Here is a 25,879-nt window from a genome sequence, read left to right as displayed (position 1 = left end):
GAGGAGGAGGAAGTTCTGATAGGAGTTTCCAGGCAGAGAGACAATGGCTTTGCTGACACCCCAGCCGTCTGCTGCTGGATGGGGCTGAACCGGCCATGCAGCTGCATCCTGGGTCAGCCAGCGTTTATGGGTTTCAGCAGCCTCTGCTGGCTTTCTTCTGCCCAGAGCTGGGGATTCAGGTTATCTATCACCCCAACATCAAAGCTTTTCTGCCAAACACATGGCACCATCTTGGTGCAGGACCTGTGCTTAACAGCTCACAAACCATAGGTTTGCCATCATGTGCATTTCCTGGCTTTTCTTCTGCAACCATGAGAGTTAGAAATCATTCATAAAAAATTAAAACTGAGAATTGTAAGTCAGCATACCTCTAGCTGCTGAGGCTTTCACGCTCACAGTATCTTAGTAACTACAGTACTCACAAATATCAAAAGAAGTATGAGAAAGCAGTGATAGTCTGCAACATATTAAGGAGCCCTCTGGAGATAAGAAGGGCTCAGGATGTGATGATTTTTGCTCATGAGCAATGGCATGTCAAAGAGCAGAGCGAGCCTGGTAAGGGTTGGCTGAATTCAAAAGCACATGCAGACCCACACACAAATCACTACGGAAAATGCACTGCCTTACTGCGCGCGAATGAGCGCAGCAGCTCGGGCACTTTGCTAAGCTCCAGCAGGAAGAGAGCACGGGACATTCCTGGGTGGCCACCCATGGTAAGCAGTGAGCCATGCCAGATGGGCCAGGACAGGTGGCAAGGGACCGTCCTGACGCCCTGCACATCCACACCTGAGCATGCAGGTGGAGGTGAGAGGGTGTGCTAGGCTCCCAGAGCGGGAGAAGGGAGTACCGCCAGGCTGCGCAGGAAACATACCCATTGTGTCCCAAAGCAAAGAGCAATAAAACAAATTACTAATGAGGATGCAACCTGACCCTCTGCAGAGTACATGCCCAAGGACAGTGTGTCTGTAAGGGGAAGGGAAGGACTGTTATTGGAAGAAACTTCAAGCTCAAGGGGATATTTTTTTTAAAAAAACAGTAAGAAAAAAAATGATTTAGGTATTTTGCTGATGATAAAAGTTACAAAGTAACATAGAGAAAACTCTGCTTTGAAGGAAACAGAAGTCTGTTAAACAACGAACTTTACTTTGTGGAAAGAATTCCTTTTTAATGCTAATGTTAGTATTTCATCCTTTATAAGAAATCCCACTGAATCTTCCCTTAAGACTCTTCAGCTCCAGACAGGAGGACAGTTCTCATTTTTCCTCTCTGCCTGCTGACCTAATCTGCTGATCTTTCTTTCCAGGAAAGAAACACACTTTTACTCATGTTTTTTGCTTTTCTTTATTAGGCTGTTATCACATCATTACCCTTAGAGCCCATGCAGGCAAAATATCTAGATTTTAGTATTTTACAACAGGAGGCCAGCAGCTCCAGAAAACTAAAGAACCCAGGAGGAAACCACTCATGACAACTTTCACAACTTTTTATCTGTTACTTTAAAAGGCAAGAAAACAACATACGATACAGAAACCACTTCTAAGGAAGATAAAAGAATGTATTTAATGTAGAGAAAGGCAACCTGTCATTCTGACACCTTTCTGGTTTTTGCGAGTCAAATTAACAGTAACACTTAGCAAGGAAGATGTGATGGCACAAGGCAGTTGGTTTGTGGAAGCATATCACTGGTAGCTATTTCAATTAGGAGTGTAATGGCTCGTGCTCTGCAAAGGAACTGTGATAGCCAAGAGTAATCCAGCGTGCAAGAAGTTTGGGAACTGATCATCTAGGTACAGTATCACAGAAACTTAAATGATCCTTTATGGAGTAATGCTACTCAAAACCAAAAGATTTTTGCAAGCAATTAAACATGGGCTTAGACTTACTTAGACCTATGTATCAGAATCACCTTACTGAAGCTAATAGACATGAACACAGTCCTTTGAACACTCTGGAATTATGAGTGTCTATTTTCACAAGTTTCTGGTGGAACACCACCACTACTACTTCTGCTTTAAAAAAGGAGCAGACACACAGGGATGTCAAGTAACACACAACACAGTAGTTCAGACATCTGCAAGCTGATTGTTATCTGAGGTTATAAAACCATACTGGGCAACGCTCTGTCTGAGCAAACACACCTGGGCTCTCAATGTCCTTTGGAAACAAGTCACTCCAGCAAAGCAGTGAGCACAAGGTGGCATGTCCCATGGTGGGACGTGTGAACAGAGCTCCCCTGACCACTCAGCCGAGCTGCTGAGTAGCCTCCCTGCATTGTAACCTCTTGTTATTCTTGCTATGAAACCAGAGCATTTAGAGTCAGGTCGGAGTCACTGTGCCAGTCAACAAGGGCAAGCCACAGAAGTAGTGCAAGGGAACAGGAAAGCCGGAGTGCATCTCACCCACCCAAAAGTAAGTTGTCCCCTTGGATATTGTCCATTGGAATAAGTGGGAGCTGAGGGGCATTTCCTTCTCAGGATTGTTCCTGGACTACCAAAGGCAAAGACACTTGCTGCACGGGGTACCTAGGCCTTAATGAAGAATAGTAACAAAATTCAGGTCCAGCTGCTCTATGTTAGTCCCACTATGCAGGGCATATTTTTCCTATTTATTCTCTCACTCAGATTTCACCTGTGAAACTGTAACACTAAATCAGCTCCTCAATCTCAGCCTGTTACATCCTTAGTTCAGCTAGCATATTCACAAAGAACATTTTCCGACAAAGAAGTCTACAACTTTCAACTGCAACTGTAAGACTAGAGCACCCTGAAATGTGTTTTCCTGCCACGCTGCACTCAACTGTTCCAGGTACATTAGCAAGATAGGTCTGTGACACATCACAACCCTGAAAGCTTCTCACCTAAGACTAAGAATGGAATAAGCAATCCATCAGGCACTATGACACGTTCCCCAAAACACACACACACTCAAAACCTTAAAGTGGTGTCAGAATGTTTACTGAAGAGGGCAATCTAACTGGCTGAACCGACCTGGGTAGCCAGTAACTTTTAACATAAGCAAACAGAGATATTGTAAACGTGCTGTGCATGGAAACTCTGTTTATACTTAAATTAGACTTGGATGACTGAAATAATTTAATAGAAAAAAACCCCAGCTTAAGTTCCCAGGAGCTTTGAATGACCTCAACATCCTTCTGAAAAAAACAGAAATATAGGGACATATCCAATGATGCAAATAAGACTTGCACAAATATTTTCAGTCAGCTAATCAAACACATTTAGTTGCCTATTGTTATGATAGCTTTGCAAATACACTTTTAAAAAACACACTTTTCAGTTCCACCAAGCATGTTTTTGTCACTTGCGTTATCAAAACTGATGGTAAGCATTCTGCAATGTAAGTGCTGCCTCATTTACTTCTTAGCGAGTTTTGCAGTTACTGGATCTGTTCTTCTTAGCCATACTGCTAAGATTCTTAATGCCACATGACACGATAATAAACTTTCATAGTGATGCAGTGGAAGTAGATTAGGATTAGAAGAGAAAAAAGAAACAGATGCAAGAAATTTCAGATTATTCTCAGTGTGGTTGATATATTGACAAAATAATTTGCTTTATATAGCAACTAAATCTGTACACTGGGAAATCTGCATGGAAAGTAAACACAAACAAGAGATAATGAGCACTACGAATTGTGAACTCACAAATCTAGAAAATCATTAGCAGGAATATTAAAACATCAAGGGGAATCTAACCTAAGGTTGCATAACAATGATCAAACTCCTACGAAAATCAGGAAATCATTCAATCTAATAGTGATTTGTTTTAAAAAAAGAGACTAAAAGGGAAGAGGGTAATTTTTTTGTAACTTTGTTGCTGAAGCAGCCAGATGAGTTTACTGAAGCTGCATTTATTGCTCTGCCACGGGCTGGGTCGCTGCTGGAAGCTGACGCTGAGAGGGAAAGTTTAAGAAGCACCAAATGACTGACGCATCGCAGGCTACCAATGAATAAAACTCATGTTGTTGACATGAAAACACCACGCAGTCAGAAGAGATTGTGCTTTTGACACAAAGGTCCTTCTCCTGCAAAATCTGACCTACGTCCAGGTTCAGGACGACTTGTAGCAAAATCCAGTAAGCAGGTTGTATCAAGTCCTCAGAGGGAGACCAATTTCTAGGAGTGCAGCAGCACCCCGTGAATTTTGGCATAATGTGTGGAAGTAACTGGCCCCCCCCCCCGACAACCTTCGCCAAACTTTTGAGAAAACTCCATCACAAATGAGCGTTTTTGCGGCGTAAAGACGACAAGGCCCCTCCGTGCTGCAGCTGTGGCGTCCCCGTGTTCGGGGTGAAACCCAGCTCCCGGCTCTGCGAGGGAGGAGGGCGCCGCAGCCCCGGGCTGTCAGCGTGCGCCGGCCGGCCGGGCAAGGGGCAGCCGGGCCCCGTACCGCGCCGGGAGCCCGACCCTGCGCAGCAGCCGGCGGCCGCCCGCCCGCGGTGCACCGGGGCCCTGCCGCGCCCTGCCCGGCCCTGCTCTGCCCTGCCCTGCCCGGCGCCCAGGGCCCTGCCCGGCCCGGCCCTGCTCTGCCCGGCCCGGCCCTGCTCTGCTCGCCGCCCAGGGCCCGGCCGCCGGCGGCTGCGCGCGCCTCTCCCCTTCCTCCTCCTTCCTCCTCCTGGCGGCCGCTGACCCCCGCAGGGATGGAGGCCATCGAGGAGCTGGCGCTCAAACCCTGCACCTCCTCCCTCTACCTGCGGCCTTTCCGCCTCTGTTACCGGCAGGTGAGTGGCGCCGGCAGCTCGCCCCTTGGCGCCCGCCCAGCCCCTTCCCTCACGGCCGGGCCATCCCACGCGCCCGCCCCTTCCCTCCGCCGCGGCCGGGCGGCGGGGCCTCCCCCGCTGCGGTGCGGCACGGGGGGCGGGAGGCTGAAGGAGAAGGGCCGGCCGGCCCGCGGGCCCTTCTGGTGACCTGGCACCCCCCGCCCCCCCGCCTCCGCCATTTTGGGACAGTGGCGGTGTCGCCGGAGCAGTGTGGGCCTCAGCTTCATGGCGCCCTCCCGGCCCGCACCGCCTGGAACCGCCCCTCGGGTGGCTGCTTCGTCCCTGCCCGCCCGCCTCAGCCTCCCCTGGCGGCGGGGAAGGTGGGCTCGGGGTGGGCAGTGCAGGTAGCCCGACAGACCGGTTCCAGTGGAGGGCACTGCTTCGTGGTGTGCCACCGCTCCAGTTCCTCTGTGGGTGCGCCGTGCCCCCGGGTGCCCGTCACCTCGCCGGGGTCCGGGGCTGTCTCCTTAACCCAGTTCTGGTTTTTCAGTTCGCCTTTGAGCGTGCCACCTCTTGATTTGGGTCTTGTTTTGGTGCTGGTAGGCTGCAGGTCGAGCTCCTCGCTGGCTAGCTCTGGGCGCGGCAGGTTGTTACATGGACAAGTGACGCCGCTGCTGTGCCAGGCCAGCCTCAGTGCCGGCAGGTGGGAGGTGGGGAAGGAAATCCCTGTCCTTATCGTGCTTCTGTCAGTGTGAGTCACCTTTCACCGGAGCCCAGGGAACAGGTACCTCCAACAGTGGCAGGAGTGCAAGATGTGGAAGGAAAGTTGCTTATCGCAGCGTAATGTGCCGCATGTTCCTTGAATGTTTTCTGCGGATGAGGTCGTGCACCACACGGGTTGTTTCTCTAGCTGGCAATGCAGCATTAGCTGGTCCAGGGTGAGCTTCTACCCAGGTAGAGGGGTGGAAATGGAAATGGAAATGCAGAATTCAGACAGCCCTAGAAGTGCATGCTGCAGACCACGTCTTCTCATATTCCTTCTGTGCTTTGCTTCTAAACACATTGGTTGAAAAGGCAGAAGAGGGAATGTATATGGAGGAGGTGTATCTAAGTCAAGCAGTGGGATAAGATACAGAAAAGGAAAAGCAAGGGTTCAGATAGCTTGCATCAAAGCAGATGAATGGATTTTTTAACCTTTTTTGATAGATTTTGTACATGACTTTCCTGAAGAAAGCTCTCTCCCCATTGGTTGGGATAAGCAAAACATTTTGATTCGTGAACAGTTAAAACCTTTACACTGAATTATTTCTTTTTAGTTATCAGAAGAAAACCTGAAGAACATTCTTTCATGTACTGATTTTTTGCTGGCTTAGTTTATAAGTGACAAGTCTTACTTCTTAATTTCATTTTCATTTCTGAGTCATGCTTTACATGAAAAATGGGATTTAAACTGCACAAAACAGTATTAGAAAATTACACCTACTTGAATACAGGTGCCTTAAATGTGATGGGTATGGTAAAGATGAAATAAGGATGCGTTTGGTCACGTGCTGTGATTTGACAGAGACTAGCATTGCCACCAAAAGAAGTAGCTTTGACCCTTCTGCACATCTTGCTACTTCCTCTCCTTGTGCACGTGTTTGTGCGGCAACATAGTGCTCTGGATCAAGGATCTGGTCCAGGTCAAACCTAATCTGGCCAAAAAAAGAAGTTAGTTTTAATCTAAACAGGGTGTCTTGGTTCGATTCAAATGCTTATGCTGGCAGAGAGGAGGTGGTAATGTGGTGGTTAGGGATGAGTGTTTGGGGGCTGGCTGAGGGCAGAGATTGTTTCTCTTGGCTGTAGTACTGTCTTAGAATGAACGTGAAAATATAGTTTATATGGCATCTGTACAGAAGCTGGCTTGGGTCCAGCCTACTGAGAGCATACGCTCAACGAGTGCACAACTGTCTGCACCTGACCTGAGAGACAGGCCCTAAGTTTATTAAAAAACATATTTTGCATTTGAAAACTGACTTACTAACCAGAGGATGTACTAAATAGTTTTAGTCATTTGACTTACTGTTGCAAAGGTATTTAGGCCTGCTGAAAACCCCACTAAATACCGGAACAGTTAAGTGTCTAAAATCTGAGTGTTAGGTGCCTGATATGCTTAAGAATTTTTGAAAATTCCGCCAGTCATCTAAAACTGAGAACTATTTCCAAAATCTAGCCCTTGATCTTAATGGTTTTATGCTGAGTAGGTCTTCCCCTAGTCCAAAGTTTTTTTTTATTCACTAGCTGGAGAAAGAAAAGAAACTTCCTTCTCAGTTCCTAATTGGTGCTTATCTTGGTGTATCTTAGAGTAAAATTAGTTTCCCCCTTCCACAAATTCCCTGCACCTGCTTGCTGAACTAAACCCAAATCTAGTAAAAAAGTCTTTCTGAGTAACAGAACAATCTGAATGAGGAAAACTTAAATAATGGCATTTGTTGCATTGTGAAAACTGAAACTATTTTGGGTAATTTATGCAGTATGTGGCATCATGCTGTAACTGGAAGGCTTGGGGTGATCTTACAGATACATTTTGTGAAACTATAACATGTTCCCTATAATTCATTGTAGTCTGAATAAGATTCATTGATGCATTTTTTTGTGTGTTTTATAATATTGATGAAGGATAATTTGGGCCTTGAAGATTGAAATCTTCAAAGCTATTTTCAAAAAGATCCATTCCTATAAATAGACACTGATAGTCAACATAAATCCTCTGTCCAAGGACTTCTACAGAGTAAGAGGTTTTTATTTTATTAGTTTGGTTTTTTACAACTACTGTTTTTCTGTACAAACAGGAAATTGAAAGAATTCTTGCATACAACATGATTTTAAGATTATTTCTAAGCATTCATGAACACTTACATTACAGCATTGATTTCTAGACATTTCATCATGAGTACATATGTTACAACATTGATTCCTAGACATTTCATGTAAAAATTATGCTACTTGAATGGAGGTAATTTGGATCCCATTGCTATCGCTAAAACAGTTAGGTCTTCAGCAGTTAAACATTAATTAGATACAGATGATTTATATCAGTTTGCTAGTCTGATTTTATCCATTCAGCCTGCTGCCCCCCTGACTTGTAAACCACTGCTGTTCTAGCAGGTTTATGGACCACCAGAAATCTGCAAGACCTCAGAACAGGATCCATTTGAGGGGCAAAATATAAACAAAATGCTGAATAAATACTGTTGTAAACCCACACAGATTAATCATCTGAAGAAGATTGTGGTCACACCTGATCAAGAGTGGAGCCAGAGACTCATGGTTGTCTACCTGTTCTCAGAGGCACTTCACACATTCAAAATTTCAGGCTGAAAGATTGGATTACTGTTTTGGCCAGTAGAGTGTTTTTCTTGGGTATCTGGATGTTCAGACAGGGAGTTGTGAACACATGCAGGGCAGAGGTGTATGTGCTTAGGTGATGTCAGGCGCTTGCTATCATGTTAGAAAACTCCAGCAGTGTCTGAGGTTTGTGCTCAAGTCTCAAGTTCCCTGTGTTCGAAGAGCTTGAGTTGTCCTTTGGATTGAACCTGTTATATTTGGTTACATATAGAAATACTCTTCCAAAAGACTGAGAAAAATGCATGTTTCTGGCTATTTAGCTGTAGTGAGGATTGTTGGAAATCATAGAAGCCCCTGAAGTTAGAACAGTTTGTGTCCGTGGTGGATCTGCTCTTCCATGAAAGGGTCATGAGATCCTTTCATATGAGGTCTTTCATCATCCTCTGCCTTTACCCACTCATATTTTAAATGTAAGTGATGAGCTCTGAATGGTTCCTATAGAGCATAAAAGTAAGTGTACACCCTTCTAAAAGAATTCTAGGTTTTGAACCATGTGGATTGAGGCAACATGCAGCTTGGTGTTAGGCATCCAAGCTATGGAGAATAGCCTGGCTCACCAGACAAATCACTGGATCAATAACTTTTTTAAATTATTGATTCTGTCATTGTACAGTGCAAAGGTAGAAATGGAAGTGCAGTAAAGGAGTCATGGAATTCACCAAGCTATAGGCAGATGTGGTTAGGGTCAATATAGAGGGGTAAGATACAGTTTAAAACTATGTTCTTCAAAATAGGCATCTAACGGCTCCTCAAAATGGACCTAACTTTCTACTTGGGCTTTTCAGCTATCAACTCTTTTCTCCAGGTGGGACACTCAGTCAAGTAAGCCATGTTGTTTTATATGTGGTGGCCTGAGGGTGAGAGATAGATAAGGTACCTTGCTTAGTTTGATGAATATTCTCCTAATTTTGTCAGTAGGAGCGCTGTTTACAAACTTTTGTTCTGTTTGGTACTGAAAGAAGAAAATTAATTTTGCTCACATATAGGATAGCATCTGGCTAGTTTTAATGTGTACTTGCCCCCAAAGTGCAAATTGGTTTGTTATCTAAAGTGGCTTGCTTTTTCTTTTGAAATATGTGTCACCTCCTGAAGGAATGGCTTCTTTACCAGGAACTCCTTGGTAAATCTCTTTTCACTTTTTCCTACTGAAGTTTTTCTGCTTTTCATAAATAATTTATTCAAGAGACCAGAGGGATGGCTAATGAGAGATTAACTCAATGCCCAAGGGCTAGGGCATTTCCCTGGGATGTGGTAGAGTCAGGCTGCAAGATCTTGCTTCAATTAATGCTGCTTCCCACATCACAGCAGAGTGTGCTCACTGCTGGGAAGCACATTTGTGTGTAAATCTTCAGCTCTCTTTTGTGTGTGTTAGCCAGGCACTGGCCTGTATATTAGACACAAAAAAACCAACAACAGGTTTAATAATTCTGCTGGGTCTAAGTCATGAAGTAGACTCTGAGTCGTAGTAGTTGAGCAGAGTTAGGATTTTGGGCATCATTAAGTACCCAAATGGGAATTTGGATTCAATGTAGTCTTCTGAAGAAATCAGCACCTGAGCAGGGATTTCAGGGGTTCTGCATGTTGGCTTTGGATCCTCAGACAGGTCTTTGACAGGCAGAGCTCTGGTGAATCTTGTAGTAATTTGAGAAGTTATTGCATACAATTGTTTGTCCCTGTGCTAGCAATTATTACCCTCTGAGGATCAGCAGAAAGGAAAGTCATTTTGCTCCAGCTCTTACTCTGCTGTTCCAGTTCAAACCCACCTCCATCTGCCCTTTAATCGAAATTACTGGGCTTTGTATAGAACTGAGCGAATTGCCTTTGCGTATTCTTTTTGGTGACCTCTGTGCTGGGGATGGTATCCTTCAAGGGGAGGCAGAGCATCAGCTGGGGTAAGCATCTAGCTGGGGGAATAATGTCTGGGAGCTGTTACAGAAACTTTTGCCCAGAAATCACATATCAAAGCCTTTGTGGATCTAGCCCAGACTCCTATAGCTTTGTTTTTGAAGGTGGTTCTGGCTAGGGAGCTATTGCCACTGTTTCCTTGCATTTTGTAACATATATTCTGCCCAGAACTTTGCTACTAGACTAATATCAACTGTCAGTAGTGTTCCCAGTATGTCTGCAAGTTTGTATTCCGAATCTGTGGAATGGTGAATGAGTATCTGTTTCAGTGATGTGGGATAAACCTCAAAAACTCCATGCATATCAACTGAATGTTACAGTCAGTAGTGGTAAATTTGAATTATTTGGTCTTTTGTGAACTTCACATTCCTTGCGCAATTCAGAGTAGTAGTCCAGTGCCTGTGCATCACATTTCCTCTATTGATTTAATGTTTAGAATCATTCATTAAATAAAAAACATGAAAAATGCGCTATTCAATTTCATTTTAATGTATGTTTTCATTCAGTGTTAAGGGAATTCAATTATAATCTCTTGAGTTTTACAGTCATTCTAAAGTATTTTTTAAGACTATCGTAGATTTTAACACATCATGAACTTTGTAATGGGTAGAAAATGTACTTCAGGAGTAGCGTGCTATTCATCAGTGAAGAAGGAATTTCGTATTTCTAATCTTAGATTTGCTACTGTTTTCTTTTGTGACTATGAGCAACCACTGTTTCTGTGCCTTAAAATTTAACTGTCTTGGAGATGTCATGAAGATTAAAATATGTATACATGCAGAAAGAAGTGAGGTCTGTATCATTAATGTCATGAAAACTTTGAAGACAAAAAAGCAAAGCAGTGCAGCGTTACAATAATATTAACAATCTGATTTTGCATTCAGAATTTTTTTAATATGGTAATGGCAACATTAATGTGCCCAGCTGCCTGAAATATTCTCTGGAGCTACCGTCTACTTTTTTACAAACATAGAACATTCTTTTCTATTTTGGCAGTTAAAAATGATGCTGTTGAGGGAGTAAACAGATTTTTAAGTTACCTGTTCAAACAAGTTAAGTCTTCTGTTGAATCTTCAAAAGTCTGCAGTAGTAGGAAATATGCTACTGAGTAATATATTTGCAGTTCGTTTTTTCAAAGCAGTAGTGCAATAAAAAGAGATGCTGCTTTTGCTGCAAAATTTGTCTCATTTTCTTCAACTTGTCAAGTCTGTTATGTCAGTACATAGTATTAATCTTAAATGCAAACGTACCACTTCTAGCTCAGGAAGTCACTTGAGCTGCAGATTGCAGGACGCTGAGAGTATTTGAGCAATATATTCTTCCTTAAGCATGTTGGCTTCTGTCAGATGAAGGATCCTGAATGAGACAGATTTTTGATCTGACTGCTGCTGTGTTAATTGGGAACTGAAGTGCAATAGAATTCTTTTATATGGGTGAAAAAAAAGAAACTTGAAGTTTTTGCAATGACAGCATTTGGGAGTCAAATACCAAACGGTGTTCTTTGCAATTAGAGCACAGTTTTAAGAAAAGAAATTAAGGAATCTAGGCATATCTGTTTCTGGCTCTGCCACATACCTTGGATTCAACTCTGGAAATTTGTACAGGTTGTTTTTATGTGAGACATGAATTACTAAAGGGGGAAACGAAAAGAATTAGTAAGAGTAGTAGTTGAAAAGAACTGTAGTACTTGGTTTTGTTTCAGTGAATATTACATTGTATTAGTCTTAATTTCTTTATCCAGCATGCTTTGACAAGGGAATGTAGGGTTCTTTGAAGTAAATACATGAAAAGTAGTTGGCACTGACAAAACTTCATAATTTTAAGTCATTCATCATTTAACAAACTTATGACAGCAAATGTCACTTACTGGAAAGAATAAGGCTCTGTCAACCATCTTTTGTAGCATCCTTGCACAGGGCTGAAATGTGTCTACACTTGCATAGATGAACATCAAAGTCTCATTTAATGTCATCAATGGCTAGACTACTTGAGTTACAAGTAACTACGTTAAGTTGTAGTTATCTTAAACCAGTATTTTTCAAGTTCTGATACATAGCTCATTGAGGGCCATTGGATGACTTATAGGTCCTCCACGTGAGTCAACTAAGAAAGGCAGATCAATTATCAGCAGATTTTAGTGTGCTCCCAAGGTCTGCAGCCTCACTGGAAGATGTTTCCAGCTCTGCAGATGAAGAGGTTGCAAACCATTGGCTTTGACAATACCACTCCAGTAGCCTCATCTGCAAGGGCTTGTCTACACAGGACTTTCCTGATTAACTCCATGTCTCATTGTACAACAAAGAGTCTGGTTCTGTTTATGTTAAACCATTTTCAAAGTACGATTGCACTTTGAATTCATACCCTACCTTAATCCATGTTAACTTTCCAGTGCATGCCCTAAGGGAGCAGTAAACTAAACTGAATGACTGTGTCCACACAGGGGTTTAATGGAGTTTAACTAGCAGAATTCAGGTTCATCAAGGTACTTACCTTCAGATTCATTTTCTAGATGGCCTGGTATGGACAAGCCCTAAGAATAAAAGTGGTTTAGTTCTAGGTGGATGAACCATGTTATAAAATCCATCACTGGGATTTTATTTTATATTTTGTGTGTGAAATACAACTACTGTGGGGTATAAAGTAGGCTTTTTTGACTTGTTTGCGATTGTCTCTTTTGTGGTAATTGCAGTTAGATTTGAGAAGTAAAATAGTGTTCATGTTTTTCAACAACTAAAGTGCTTTATTTGTTTTTCAGTTTGGATCAAAATACATATGTTTGCTTAAATAGCAGAAACTTATTTTTCCCAGTAAAAAAAATAATCTGTCATCTGAATCAGAATTTCAGCTATGATATGAAATTATGTGTATTTGGTGTGTTTTAAAGCAGGTGAACACTGTAACATTTTAAGTGTTTATAGCAAATCTGAATGTTATGGAAATTAGACATTTTCTGTAAATGGGAATATTCTTTAAAATCTGGTGTTTACGGTCTATATGGGATGGAACTATACTTTTATTATATTCCTGAAAATACGAGTGTGTTTAAAATAACAATTTTACCTCAACTGCTGCCATATGTAAAAGACATTTGTATTTTCAGCTGTAACTCATAAAAGGTCAGCTCCTGTGCTTTGAAAACTCTACACAAGCTGATGTTGCATAAATAAACATGTTTTACACAGCAGGCATATAAAGTTAACTGCCCCTCTGACTTGCATTCAGATTAATTATTCTTCATTATTTTTAACTAAAACAAGTTAAAGAACTTGGCTTTTTAGTACTGTCCTTCAGACACTGATCAAAATCTTGTTAATACAGTAACAGCAAAGTTTACTGAGGTTTAAACAAATTAAAGCCCAGTTTTTCTTAGTGGTCAGCTCATGTCACCCTAAAGCCCTGATCACTGATCAAAACAGCATTAATTATTTGTTTCACATTGTGGTTGCTGTGTCAAAATCCTTTAAATACCTCTTGGAGCTGAGAGGGAATCTTAGGGCCTGTGACAGAGCAGCTGGTCTGGACATGGGCTGATGCCCCAGTTGACAGGTTGTTGGATTAGAAAGAATATCAAAGGCAGTGAGTAAGATTAGGGATAAGTGAACATCTGACAGCAGTTTGCAGCAGGGAAGAACAGATGATAAACAATGGGAGCGGGGTGCGTGGGGGGGGAGAGAGGTGAGAAGGCCATGGGAAAAGTGTGGCGGCAATCACTAAAGCTCCAGGTTGCTGAGCCTCATGAATAGAACAGGAAATGGGATTTGCTGGGACAGATGTGCTGAGCGGTGATGAATACATTATAGGGAAATGAGGCTAAACTCCTAAAGGTGAGAGATGTTCTTTCTCTGAAAATAGAAAATAGAGGAAAAGTTTACCCTCCTGGAGAAGTAAGCATTAATACTTGAAAACTAATACAGCAAGAAGTAATGCTAATGATATTTTTTTATTAAATGGGTATTCCAGAGTAGCATTCATGGCGAACTCTAGGTCATGTATTTAACAATCTTATGGTGCTATTACATAAACAGTATGCAAGTATTTAGTTTAAACCTAAAAACTGCACCAATGGTAGAACATTGAATTTGAATGATGGAACAGCCTGAATGGAGGCTCTGACTGGATAATTCTTAGGCGCATATTCTGTATCTGGTGTGTATTACATAGCACTCACGTCACATACGTTTGATCCCGCCACCGTTAAGAAAGTTGTACTGAGTGATCTTGCGAGGTCCTTCTAGCCTTACATTTTTTCAGTTCTGTAAAGTGATTGTATGCATGTAGTAAATTATATATAACCGTTCCTTAGGATATTTCTGTACTTCTCAAACTTCTTTAGTTTATATTCTTGATGGATGCTTTTCCAATATTTGGAATCATTATCTCAGAAAGCAAATAGAAACTTTTTGTGTGTTTACTGGTAGGACTGTGTGTTAGAATTTTTAATTTAAATTTTAATTTAAATTTTTTAATTTAAATTTTTAAAGAAAATCTCATGAAAAAAGCAGGTCTCACATTAACATTTTCATTAACATTTTAATAGCGTGTTACTTCAGCAGAAGGGGGAGATACAGAAAGTGTGATTGTTTGTGCTGCTCTGAGAAAGTATCGATGAGATTTGTTCTTAGACATCTAGAAGTTTATTCCACAATGTATTATTCCGCTTTGTTTTACAAATAGGAGCTTGCTAAAATAAAGTAGAAACACAAACTGTGAGAGTCACTAACTGGAAAACATAAAGCTCAATGGTGTAAGGACAAGAGGTGACTTAGCTGTAACGCGAATGCCCACCATCTGTCTTTCCTGACCACAGATCTCCTGTATGTACTGCCCCTGTTCGTCAGGACAAGGAGACATGTATCTGGCCTCCTTTAGTCCCCACTTGCTCCTAGCATGTGTACTGTAACTCTAGCTGTAGTTTTCAAAAGAACAAGGGATTGCAGCTAGAATCTGGGATGAATAGGTGTATGTCCTATAACCCTGCTTCAGGAAGTAGCTGTTCACTTTGCAGAAATGCCATGTGTGGTATTTGGACCACAGCAGCATCGCTTGAATGTAGCAACTGAAGAGTCCATTGAGCTCTGGAGTTCCAGAAGTTCCCCAAAATTAGCCATCGACAAAGATTGTCTTTCAAGTGGCCATAATAATAGAGAAATAAAATGGTGGCGAGCACAGCAAAACATAGATTTTAAAAGTGTGCTTTAGTGATTCTGATCAGCATAAGTACTATCCTGTTAGCTCTGTTTTCCATAAAACTTTGATTTCTATATTTCTATGAAACTGTAACCAAAGAACTTAACATTTATTACAGGCAGTTCCCATTTTAAAGAGTGATTGAAGACTATTTGCAGTTGGCCTGCATAGTTCTTTACTTTCTGTCCCAAGATTTAAACTGCTGCAGGGTCACTGTCATTATGAAGGGTTCAGAAATACTGCAGTAAAACACAGAACTGTATATGTGTCACTAATCAATTAATCATTAATTCATTCAATTAATCGAATACCAGTTGTATATGACTTTTAAGCAACAGGTTAATTTCTCTGTACCAGTGCTCTCTTTGGAATAGATGATGGTTTAGGTGTTCCCAAATTACTTCTTGAATCATTCTGTGTATTATTTTTCCCAAACAGGAAGATGATGAGGAGATGACACTACTAAGGGAATCGGATTTAAGTTGAGTAAATAAAAATTGAGAGGTAAAAGTGAAATTAAGAACAGATCAGAACCTGGAGCTAGTTGCATTTGTCACTTCGAAATGATATTGGGGGGGGTGGGGTTGTGGAGAAGGGAGAGGATGAAAAGCCCTGATAATCTTTGTGAGGAGGGTCTGTGAGAAAGTCTTAGGAGAAAAATCTAAAGATTGTTACTAAGCCTTGGCTTCTGTTAGCCCCCTGCTGCTGTTCTTCATCAAGTTGTTTTAATGGCTTTCAAAGCAAGTGAGTGGAAAATGATTTCTCTGGAAGTTTAAGGAGACTGAACTGAAAACTGTCATTGCTCTATAAGTAAAACACATCAAAGATTGATGGAAGAATTGCTTGTTAAACACATTGTCGATTTTAATTAAAAAAGTTGGGATTTATCATAAAAGAGATATCAGATCATCATAACTACCTAAAGGTGAAAGTTTAATGCCTTGTCATCTGGTCTGGAACCTGTGCTAAGTATCTCTTTCACAGCTTTTGTGACTCTCTGCATGTGTGCAAGATTATTTTTTTTTCCAAGGGTTTTGGGTTTTTTTTTCATAATGCACAGAGGGAAAAGTACACAAGCATAAAAATGTAGGTGGTTACTGTGCTTTTTAATTTTCTTTCCCCTGTATTTAGGGATGCTTTTTTTCTGGTATTTTTAATTACCTAGGGTTACAAATTCATGTCTCTTTCTGAAATAGTTCTTTTTCTTTGTGTTGGAGTATGTAAGATTTATTATGTGTTCAGTGTGTGCAAAGTGCATTTATATATCACCTAGTAATTGTGTGTTTTTTCTAGAACCTGGTCCTCTCACTTTCCTCTTCTCTCCCCACCTTCTTTTCCTTCCACAGTCCTGCCAGTCAGTAAATAGTACAGTTTTTGATTGTGTAGTAATCTAATTAAAAAAACAATAGTGAAAAAAAACCAACCCAGAGTGTGCATTGAAAACATTTCCACTGAGGCTTCATTCTTTTAAGGCAAATGCTTGTTCTGATGTCTTTCATGCTGCATACGATCCAGGTGCATATTTAGTAAGCAAATACAAACAATTATTTTAAAAGACTAGAATTCCTCAGCAAGCTGATAACACACGGCATGCATTATTCACTATCTTAAGATTTCAGAAATGTTCAATGTTGTAGTTTCAGTTTTAATTCACAAATTCTTTCTACAGTTAAATAGCTACACTTATGCATAATTCTGACCCTAGATCTGATTGTTATGTAGAACATTGTTTTTTGCAAGAGCTTATTATGCAATGACTGCAGTTACCGGATTTTGTGCTCGTAATATGCCTAGAAATGGTATATTGTGATCAAAAAGCATAACGCTGAGTGATTCTGTAAGATTTTCATGACATACAAGATGATTTAGGTGGGTAGAAATACTCATTATGCAAGCAACAACACAGAATTTCAGAACTTGGTGTTAGTGTTTTAAGGATTCTTTTCAATGATATTTGTCATATTAGCTGATGTTTTAATTAGCTATACTAGTTATTTGTGAAATTGGAATGGATGTACCGTTTTGATTTGCTGCATAAAAAGGTTCTATGCTATAAATGGGTCTGGCCAGACACTAAGATCCTTAGCATGTATTTTTATAAACTGTTGAACTTCAACCTTGCTGAATAAAACTGTATTTTTCCTGCTCTCATTGGTGAGGCCAGGTCTTCACTTGCATCGTTTCTTCTTAATCCTAGTTTAGGCAAAGACTAAAGTAATTTGACTAATGGATTTTTTTAATTTTTTTTTTTGCTTGGAAAGTAAGGTGATTGGAGTCTCAGAAGTTCAGTGATTTTTGACCAGAAATTACATGCTTTGACATACAGAGCTGGAAATCAAGATATGGAAAAAATAGGGAAAACAGGTAAATTTGTTTATTAGGTACAACATGGTAAATAATGTATAAATTTGTTCAGGATATGAACCTATATAGCTTTCGTATATGTCCTTGAACTGCTGAAATAACTCACTGTTGGCTTCATTCAGTTTAGTTTTGGCTTTAAGACCTACCTTTGTTATTATTTGGCCACTTGAGCTTGTTGAGCTTTTGAAGCAGCAGGATTAGAAGAGAGGGCTATCAAATCTTTTGGCAAATCTGTTCTAGAATTTCATATGTATGTCTACACTTAGCACTCTGCTTTCAGCATTGTAACATTTCTGACGCTTTAAAATACTGGACATAGGTAGACAGTTTCTGTCTTCCTTTGTCTGAAAGGCTTGTGTCGCTCTTCAGTGACATTTCCATAGCACTGCAGTTTATACAGTCTAAAATTTGGTCTGTAACTCGCCTGATTTGTACCACTCAGGTAAGTTAAAGGATAACATGGCCTCCTATTCAGTGAAACCAGTCAGGAATCGTTAGTACAGAAATTATTACTATGGTACTTTATGGGATAGTTCCTCCAAATTTGAAACCTGATTGTCTCCCTGGTTGTTTTGGTGAACCGTCGTTTTTTCTTGTTGAGGAGAGGTGGTTGACCTGTCAGTCTAGAGAACCCTGTTTCTTTTTATCTCATTACTTTCTCTTTGATCTGTATAGGAGTTAAAACCTCTTGGCAGAACTCTCACAAGATTCACGGGAACATACAAGCCTCCCTAGAGCATTATGGTGCACTCCATAGAGAAAGATTAATTTGTAAAAGTAATCATATAAATTACAAGATTTAAGTGTAAGAATTGTGTTGGGGGTGTGTGTGTGTGAAGAATAGAGATGTAATCACACCCAGGGGCTGAAAAAAAAGTTACTCAGGGAAACTATTTCACTAAACTGAAAAACTGTTGGAGTATTTGCTTTTGAAGTATTTCTCAAAAAGCCCAGCTGAATGCCAGTTGGCACTGTGTCTTCCCTCCCCTCTTGTCTGTACATTCTTCTGCAGCCCTTATGATAGAGCAGTGGCATTCCTTCCAGTACTGCACTAAGTGGGATGACAAACCACACCTAACAGTTGTGCCTTGGGGAGAGGATGAAAGAGAAAAGAAACAGCTTTCTGGGTGCTGTGTTTTGTAAACTTTCTGGTCAGAAATGTGCGTCTTGCTCTTGCAAGGGAACGTGTGTAATTGTCTGTAGCGCTTGGTGGAAGTTAATTCCTCATTCTCAGACCAGCCCTGATGAGTCTGGGAAGTGAATTTTGACCTTCATTCTTTGCCCAAGATTTTAGGCTCTTCCGTGTATGGAGGGTTCATGCCATTGCACGCTCAGGATAAAGTCTTGGAGCTCAAGGGGTCTTGGTATTCTGATGAAGGAGCAAGAAGAAACAGCAATAAATGGTTTTAACGTGCTCACGGTATTCAGTACAGAGGAGACATGCTCAGAACCCTGCGATCTAGTCTAGGGAAACACTTGAAGTAAGCAGTAACCTTGAGTTCCTGTGAGACCTGGTGTGTAGGAGGCGTCCTTTCCCACTCTTACTTCACCATGGAGACACCGTGGTGCATCTGGCTTTGTTCCCAACTTTGTTGAAACTTAGGGTCTCCCAGGTGCTGCTTGCTGACCTTGGTCAATCTTGTTAATGCTGGTTCTTTGCTGGCATGTACCAGACTGGTGTGTGATGCGAGGTGTACAGTTCATGGAGCTGTATTGTTCCTGCATTGAACTCTGCATCAGAAATATTTTGTCCTTCCTAAGTTCTAAATAAATAAATAGATTTGCTAATTACTTTTAAAAATCATACTTATGTGATCCATGCTATTGCTTTACAGGTGCATTTGCAAAACCAAGTAACTTTGAAGTTAATGCATGACAGATTGTTTACTGTCTTGGGTTTTTTTAAATCCAGTTTTAATGATACAAAAATCTATACACAAGCTTTTTCTTACCAGTGTTCTGCTTCAGGTGACGTAGTCAGCCCAGCCTTCATCAGCTGCATGGTGTCTGAATGCAGCTTGATTATTTATATAAAAATGGAGTGGTCCAGTGCTGTGGTAGAAGAGGGGTAGTTGCTTTTTTTCTGCTGGCTCTTTGTCAACCTGGGAAGATTTTAAACAGACCCTGTATAAGTTGCAATGGAATTTGTTAGAATTACTAAAGAGGTAATGAGAAGTATTAGGTAATTGATGGTGGTGATTAGCATTTGGCTGAAATACCAGTGGCATCTTAAACTGTGGTTTTATAGTGTTGTCAGTGTTGTTTTCCTGAATGGCATAGCAAAATTAATGATGAAAGGACAGTTTCTTTCCTTCCTCTTTGGGATGAGGGTCATGACCTAGGGTAGCAGAGAAGAAGAAATTATGCTTGTAGGCGTAGTGGTTGCCTTGGGACTGATGATTTTAAGATTTCATTTTCTCCTACTTACTATACTTATGTTTGCTTCTCTCCCTGCTGTGCCTGCAGAGATGAGGTTAAAGCCCTAAATCCTGACAGTCAGTGGGGTCCCTGTCTCTTCAAGTCAGAGATTCTACACGAGGTTGTCTTCAGCAGTCCCAAATTCTTCGGGATGCTATGCCAGTAAGTGGTCAGGGGAAGCACAAGTTATGGGAATGTGATTTGGACCAAAGCAGCATTTGTCCTGTATGTATAATTTGGAGAGTCCCCTTCCTAAGGGGTTGAAAGGATATTTTGACTAATGAGCACAGAGGATGGGTACAGAATGGAGTTAAAGAATATTAAGTGAGATTTCTCATCCACTATGGGGTCTTGGACTCACAACAGATACTTTATGTTGAATATCATTCTACGTTGAAACAGCTACTACAGACATAATTGATCTAGATACGTTATGACAAGTGCAGAACTATTTCCCCTGCCTGTCATTAAATATCAGTAGTCTGAAATTTCACAGTCAGGTGCTTTATCTTGGTAACTCGGTGGTCAAAAGGTGTCCCTTCCATGCAACACCTCCCAAAGTGTCCCTTCCATTAAATTAAAAAAGACCAATTGCAAGGACCTGCACATGAGTTGGGGCAACCCCCAGTATCATTACAGGCTGGAGAATGGGTTGAGATCAGTCCTGAGCAGAGGGACTTGGGGCTGCTGGTGAACAAAAAACTCAACATGGCCTGAAAGTATGCACTTGCTGCCCAGAAAGCCAACCATATCCTGGGCTGCATCAAAAGAAGTGTGGCCAGCAGGTCAAGGGGGGTGATTCTCCCCCTCTACTCTGCTCTCATAATACCGCATGTGGAGCACTGCTTTCAGCTCTGGGGCCCCCAACATAAAAAAGACATGGACCTGTTGGAACAACTCCAGAGGAGGGCCGTGAAGATGATCAGAGGGCTGGAGCACCTCTCCTATGAAGGCAGGTTGAGAGAGTTGGGGTTGTTCAGCCTGGAGAAGAGAAGACTTTGGGTAGACCTTACAGCACCTGCCAGTACCTAAAGGGAGCTTATAATAAAGATGGGGAGAGACTATTTACAAGGGCCTGTAGCAACAGGACAAGGGGTAATGGCTTTAAACTAAAACAGAGTAGATTTAAAGTGCCTTACTGTGAGGTTGTTGAGGCACTGGCACAGGTTGCCCAGAGCAGCTGTGGATGCCCCATCCCTGGAAGTGCTCAGGGCCAGGCTGGATGGGGCTTGGAGCAACCTGGTCTAGTGGAAGGTGTCCTTGCCCATGGCAGGGGGGTGGAACTAGATGATCTTTAAGGTTCCTTCCAACCCAAACCATTCTATGATTCTAAAAGAAGCAGCTGGCAACAGACTAGGAGAGATGAAAATGGGGTTCCTGGAGACGTTTTTCATTCTTTTGGTCTCTTTAAAAAAAAAAAGAAAACAAAGTTTATTTTCCTTATAGTTAGCTGTGTCTCAGTAAAATTTAGTAGTTTGGAAAATGTTGTCGTTAGTGACTTAGGAGTGTGTCATTTCCCAAATTTGCAGGAATCAGTCTCACTGAATTTCACTAAGGCTCCATCAGGTAGCAAAACAGAAATAGTTTTGTAATCTTAATACAAATATTGCAGTTTAAATCTTACCACAGAATATGACATGGTTAAATAAGTATGTTTAGACGTTATTTGGGGGATCTGGCATTTACCTGAAACGACAGTGGTTCAGAGTGAAGTCTCAATTCAGATCTTACATCTTTCCAGTGAGTGCCTTAGAAGTTAAGGTTATTGAATGCTACAGAGTGTTTTCTTAAATCTCATCTTTTAGAGTTGTTCATAAATTGTTATAAATTGGAGCAGGGATATGAACCCATGCCTTTTTTTCCCTGGATTCATTTATTACTGAACTACAAAGATCATGTTTGTTTCTTTGTTTCTAACTCAATGAATATGTGACAATTTATACAAATAAAGAAAACTCCAGAAAAAGAAATGAAATGCAGAATACCTAGGAGTTCTCAGCAGCCCTCTTATTGAGGTATTTCCCTGGCTGTTGTTCTCTGAGCTGGAGCCAGCTGATGTGCCTCCTGCATCTTTGTTTCTCAGCCTCTTAGTTTGTTCAGGGAATTTATTATTTCCCTTAATGTTCAGTGGATGGGTAATGTGTACAATAAACTAAAAAAATAAAATTAAATTAAAAAAATGCAATGCTCCTTTTTCACAGGGATGTGATTTTAATCTTAGGATCACTTCTGCTTGTCCTGATATAGAATTCAGAAGACAAAACATTGCAATTTCTGATCATGCTTTACCCAGGACAATTGTCTCAATTGCTTCTAGCTTCTGATCTTCAAAGATACGTGTGTTAATCCCATTGAACATCATCAAGTCTATCATGTCCTTAATTATTTGGCAGATTAGAATTGTAGAACGTGAGTCATGAAATTACAGGTACAGTTGTCCCCTCTTTTGCGTGGCACATCCCTTTACTCAGTGGCAAGATGACTGCAATGGGTAATTTTTTTTGTGCTGAGTTGGTTTAGTCACTAGATGACATCTTCAGTGTGGTTCTGTGTGACTGCAGAAATCCTTGTGTTGTTAGCACACAGGAGGCTATGCAGGAAGCAGGGAAAGGGTGATAGGATTTTGATGGAAGTGCCGATACAGATTAAGCAGAAAGTATGGCAGAATAAATCTTAATGGTTTAAATTTCCTGAGGTTTTGTCATTTTGATAGTAATTTTGCAAATAAATAGGTTTTTTCAAATTGTGTGAGATTTTTTCTTTAACAGTAACAAACATACTGGGAAAAGATTACAAAAATGGCCCTTGCTGTGCAGGTTTTCAGCAAGTATGGATATAAGTAGCTGCATAAGGTGTGTAATGCATTTGTTTGAAGGCACAGCAAAATACTTTTCTGTAAATGTCAGCTGAATGCACAGCTTGCAAATAATATTACCTCTGTTAAAAAAAAATCTTTCATTATTAAGAGATATTCCTTAACTATATCCAGTCAAAGTTTCAGGTTTCATGTTTTACTATGACTTTACGGAAAAAGTGGTGTTAGTAATTTTGTAAATATGGAAAGTGTATGTTCCTTTTATCCCTGCAAAATAAGAAAGTGTGCCAGACTTCAAAGGGAAAACACAGTTTAGTGAAAACGGGAAAATACATGCAGCAAAATTCAATAATGTGACAGGAATTTAAGTAAAAGACAAAGCAGTTGAATACTTAAATTTTGTCCTTTATATACAAGAACACTAGAATCTGAAATCTCTTTAACTATTAGCAATTGGTTCCTTTCAACAGAGTTGGAGTTAACTGAGTTCTAGGAAAGCCCCATCTGTGTATCAGTTTATAACCTTAAATTATATGCTGACCTGGCAGTACAGTGATGTGAGAAAAGTCATAAATCTGACCTTTGTGCATATCATGTTTCCTAACGCAAGCACCGTATCTTTATTCTTTGTAGTATAGATTTTGGTATGCTACTATGTATTTGCCTTGGAATAAAGCATGTTTGATATGTATATGCAATTGTTCTTAATAGTGGTGTATATTAAAACCAGAAAAGGCAAGAAAGGAGATTTAACTTAATTTAGTGTATTTATATACACTTAATTGTCATGTTTTATAAATTTCATTCAAAGGTAAGTGATCTTACTGATAGCTGAATGCCAAGCTAAACTGCAACAGCTCCATTGTTGAAAAGTACACACAAAAAACAAACTGTGACTTGAAAAGTAAACTTCCAGAGGATTATACAAGAAAGTTTACTTACACATCAAGTATCTTAGTTGTAATTGTTCTGGCAGTTGATGTACATAAAATGAACAAAGTGGCTTGGCCCAGTATTACATTAACAGTTGAATAAATTAATGTGTTCTCCATTGTTTATTTTACCTCCTAAAGTGTGAAAAAATTGCACCTTTGAACAGTAAACTCTATTGCCATAACCATCTGTTTGCAGTTTCATTACAAACTCCTACCAGAATAACCCTCACTTTGAAGAGAAAATTGATATGGGTTGTAAAAATTAGTCTATGACCTTAGGTTTTATGTCTCTTGAGGTATCCCTGGTGTGGTCTCCACTGGTATACATTACAGTTTCTTCAAGAAGTACCTTTATGCCTTCCAGCTAATTTCAAATAAGAAGTCAAGTCCATGTCTTACAGAGTTTGCTGTCACACAGAGCTGAGCACCTCTGCCTCTTGTTCAAGATCCTTGTACATAAAATTAGTGTAGTGGACAACTTTGTCCTGCCCTGCCCAGAACTGTGGTGTCAGCTGGAGCTGGCATGTTGTTCTTTAGCATATAGAACGATTTGTCCCCATGAACTTTGCTCACTTAGTCGTACTTCTGAAATTGTTAATACTATCAATTAAAGCCAATTAGCAGCAGTGGTATTTGTGCTTCAGACAGAATGTGCATTTTTAATATTGTTGAAAAGTCATCAGCTTGTGTAATTTTGGATGCAGATTCCACAAAGGCACTAAAACCAATCATTTCTAACTGAAACATTTGAATATGGGTAAGTTAAAAACTGAAAATGTCATTATTTGTAATCATGATGCTTTTAAAATAAATATTCTGGATAGTTTAGTAATGAAATCTTACAAGCTTTGTTTAAAAAACAAACACTCCCCTCCCCTTCCTCTTGAGCTTAAACAGTGGCTTGTTTAAAAAAACAGTAAAATTCCATAACACTTACATTCTTTTGAAGTAGTTCTTCAACATCAGCAAGTAATTCTGCAAATTGCTTTTGAAGATGAGGCTTCATTTACTCCAGCGTGTGCAGTCTGATGGAGTGGATTAGCGGGTGTGGACTGAAATTGTAATTTAGGCTGTTTTTGTGTGTTTGTGTCTTTCTGTAGAATGCTCCTTATCAGGTACATCTCTGTCTTCTTGGAGTCATTTTGAATAGACCAAGGCTGTTCTGTTTAATAGTCATCGGTGCAAACTTGGTATGTATGTAATGGCGTTACATTCACGTTGACTACTAAAAATCAAATTTTTCATCAGGTTTTATTGTAGAGCACTTTTTTTTTTTTTTCTTTTTTTCCCCACATCAGTTCCCAGAACCAGCTTGCTGTGTAGTTACAGGAATCTCAGGGATGGGGTAGGGGTAGAGCGGTGATATGCAGCTGGGGTAGAAAAAGGGCAGCCTGGCTTTCCATCGACTTACACTGTTATAGGACTGCACACCAGTACTGAGTGAGTTTTAAGACCAACACTTTGCATTTAAATTAGTAGTTATGTAATATGATAGCCAAGGATAAGACAGTTCCCTAATACTGATGTATGAGCTCAGAAGAAAAGAAAGAAAAAAGGGCCAGGCACTCAACTAATGCAAATTAGAATGATTTTATTGATTTTATTATTGTTTTTTAATTGAGTTGCATGGTTTTATGCCAGCTGAAAGTGCTTCCTTTCATTATGAAAGATATGTAATACTTTCTGTGAAATCCGTAATTACATAAAAATAAGACAGCTTTTGCCCTGGTTACCACAAATCAAACCTTTAAAGTAGACAAAACCCCTTTGGTAATTCATTATTTCAAACGGATTTCATATGCAAAATAGTCTGTTCAGGACAGGGTTTTTCTTTTAGATGAAAAAGTTGAATATTAATTGCCCTTGAATTTTTAACTGTTCCTTTGCCCTGGTTTTTTGTGCTTCAAGAAGATTTTTAAGTACAGCATGGCAGCTCTCTAGCGTGTGTAAACAAAAACCAGCCACTAACTTAGTAATACAATAAAAATATTAAACAGGAGGCAATGGAACTTTTAAAGTGTATAGAACAGGTATTTTACTTTATTCTTATCTGGAAAACTTCACAAGTCCAAACTTGCTTTAGCTGTCTTTCTCTGTTCTTCATACAGGTTTAACAGTATAATGTTAATTATTAATGCTTTATTTCCTAAAA

General features: G+C 40.3%; 1 protein-coding gene across 2 annotated transcripts in view; it reads left to right on the top strand.

Annotated features, from left to right (window-relative positions):
• Nucleotides 1-1,434: 1,434 nt before the first annotated feature.
• NUDT14 (nudix hydrolase 14) overlaps nucleotides 1,435-25,879 on the top strand; it is a 66,007-nt gene continuing 41,562 nt past the window's right edge. Inside the window, exon 1 of one of the 2 annotated variants that reach the window (XM_055715989.1) lies at nucleotides 1,435-4,737. In XM_055715989.1, coding sequence (XP_055571964.1) covers nucleotides 4,657-4,737 — 81 coding nt within the window. In that variant the 5' untranslated portion in view covers nucleotides 1,435-4,656. Of the gene's footprint in view, nucleotides 4,738-5,188; nucleotides 5,501-25,879 lie in introns of those variants that run through there. The other variant, XM_055715991.1, reaches the window with a different exon arrangement.

This window comes from Falco cherrug, chromosome 7 (genome assembly GCF_023634085.1).
Source record: "Falco cherrug isolate bFalChe1 chromosome 7, bFalChe1.pri, whole genome shotgun sequence".
Lineage (NCBI taxonomy): Eukaryota > Metazoa > Chordata > Aves > Falconiformes > Falconidae > Falco > Falco cherrug.
The sequence above is the reverse complement of the archived record's forward strand: the minus strand, read 5'-3'. Positions and strand labels throughout refer to the sequence as shown.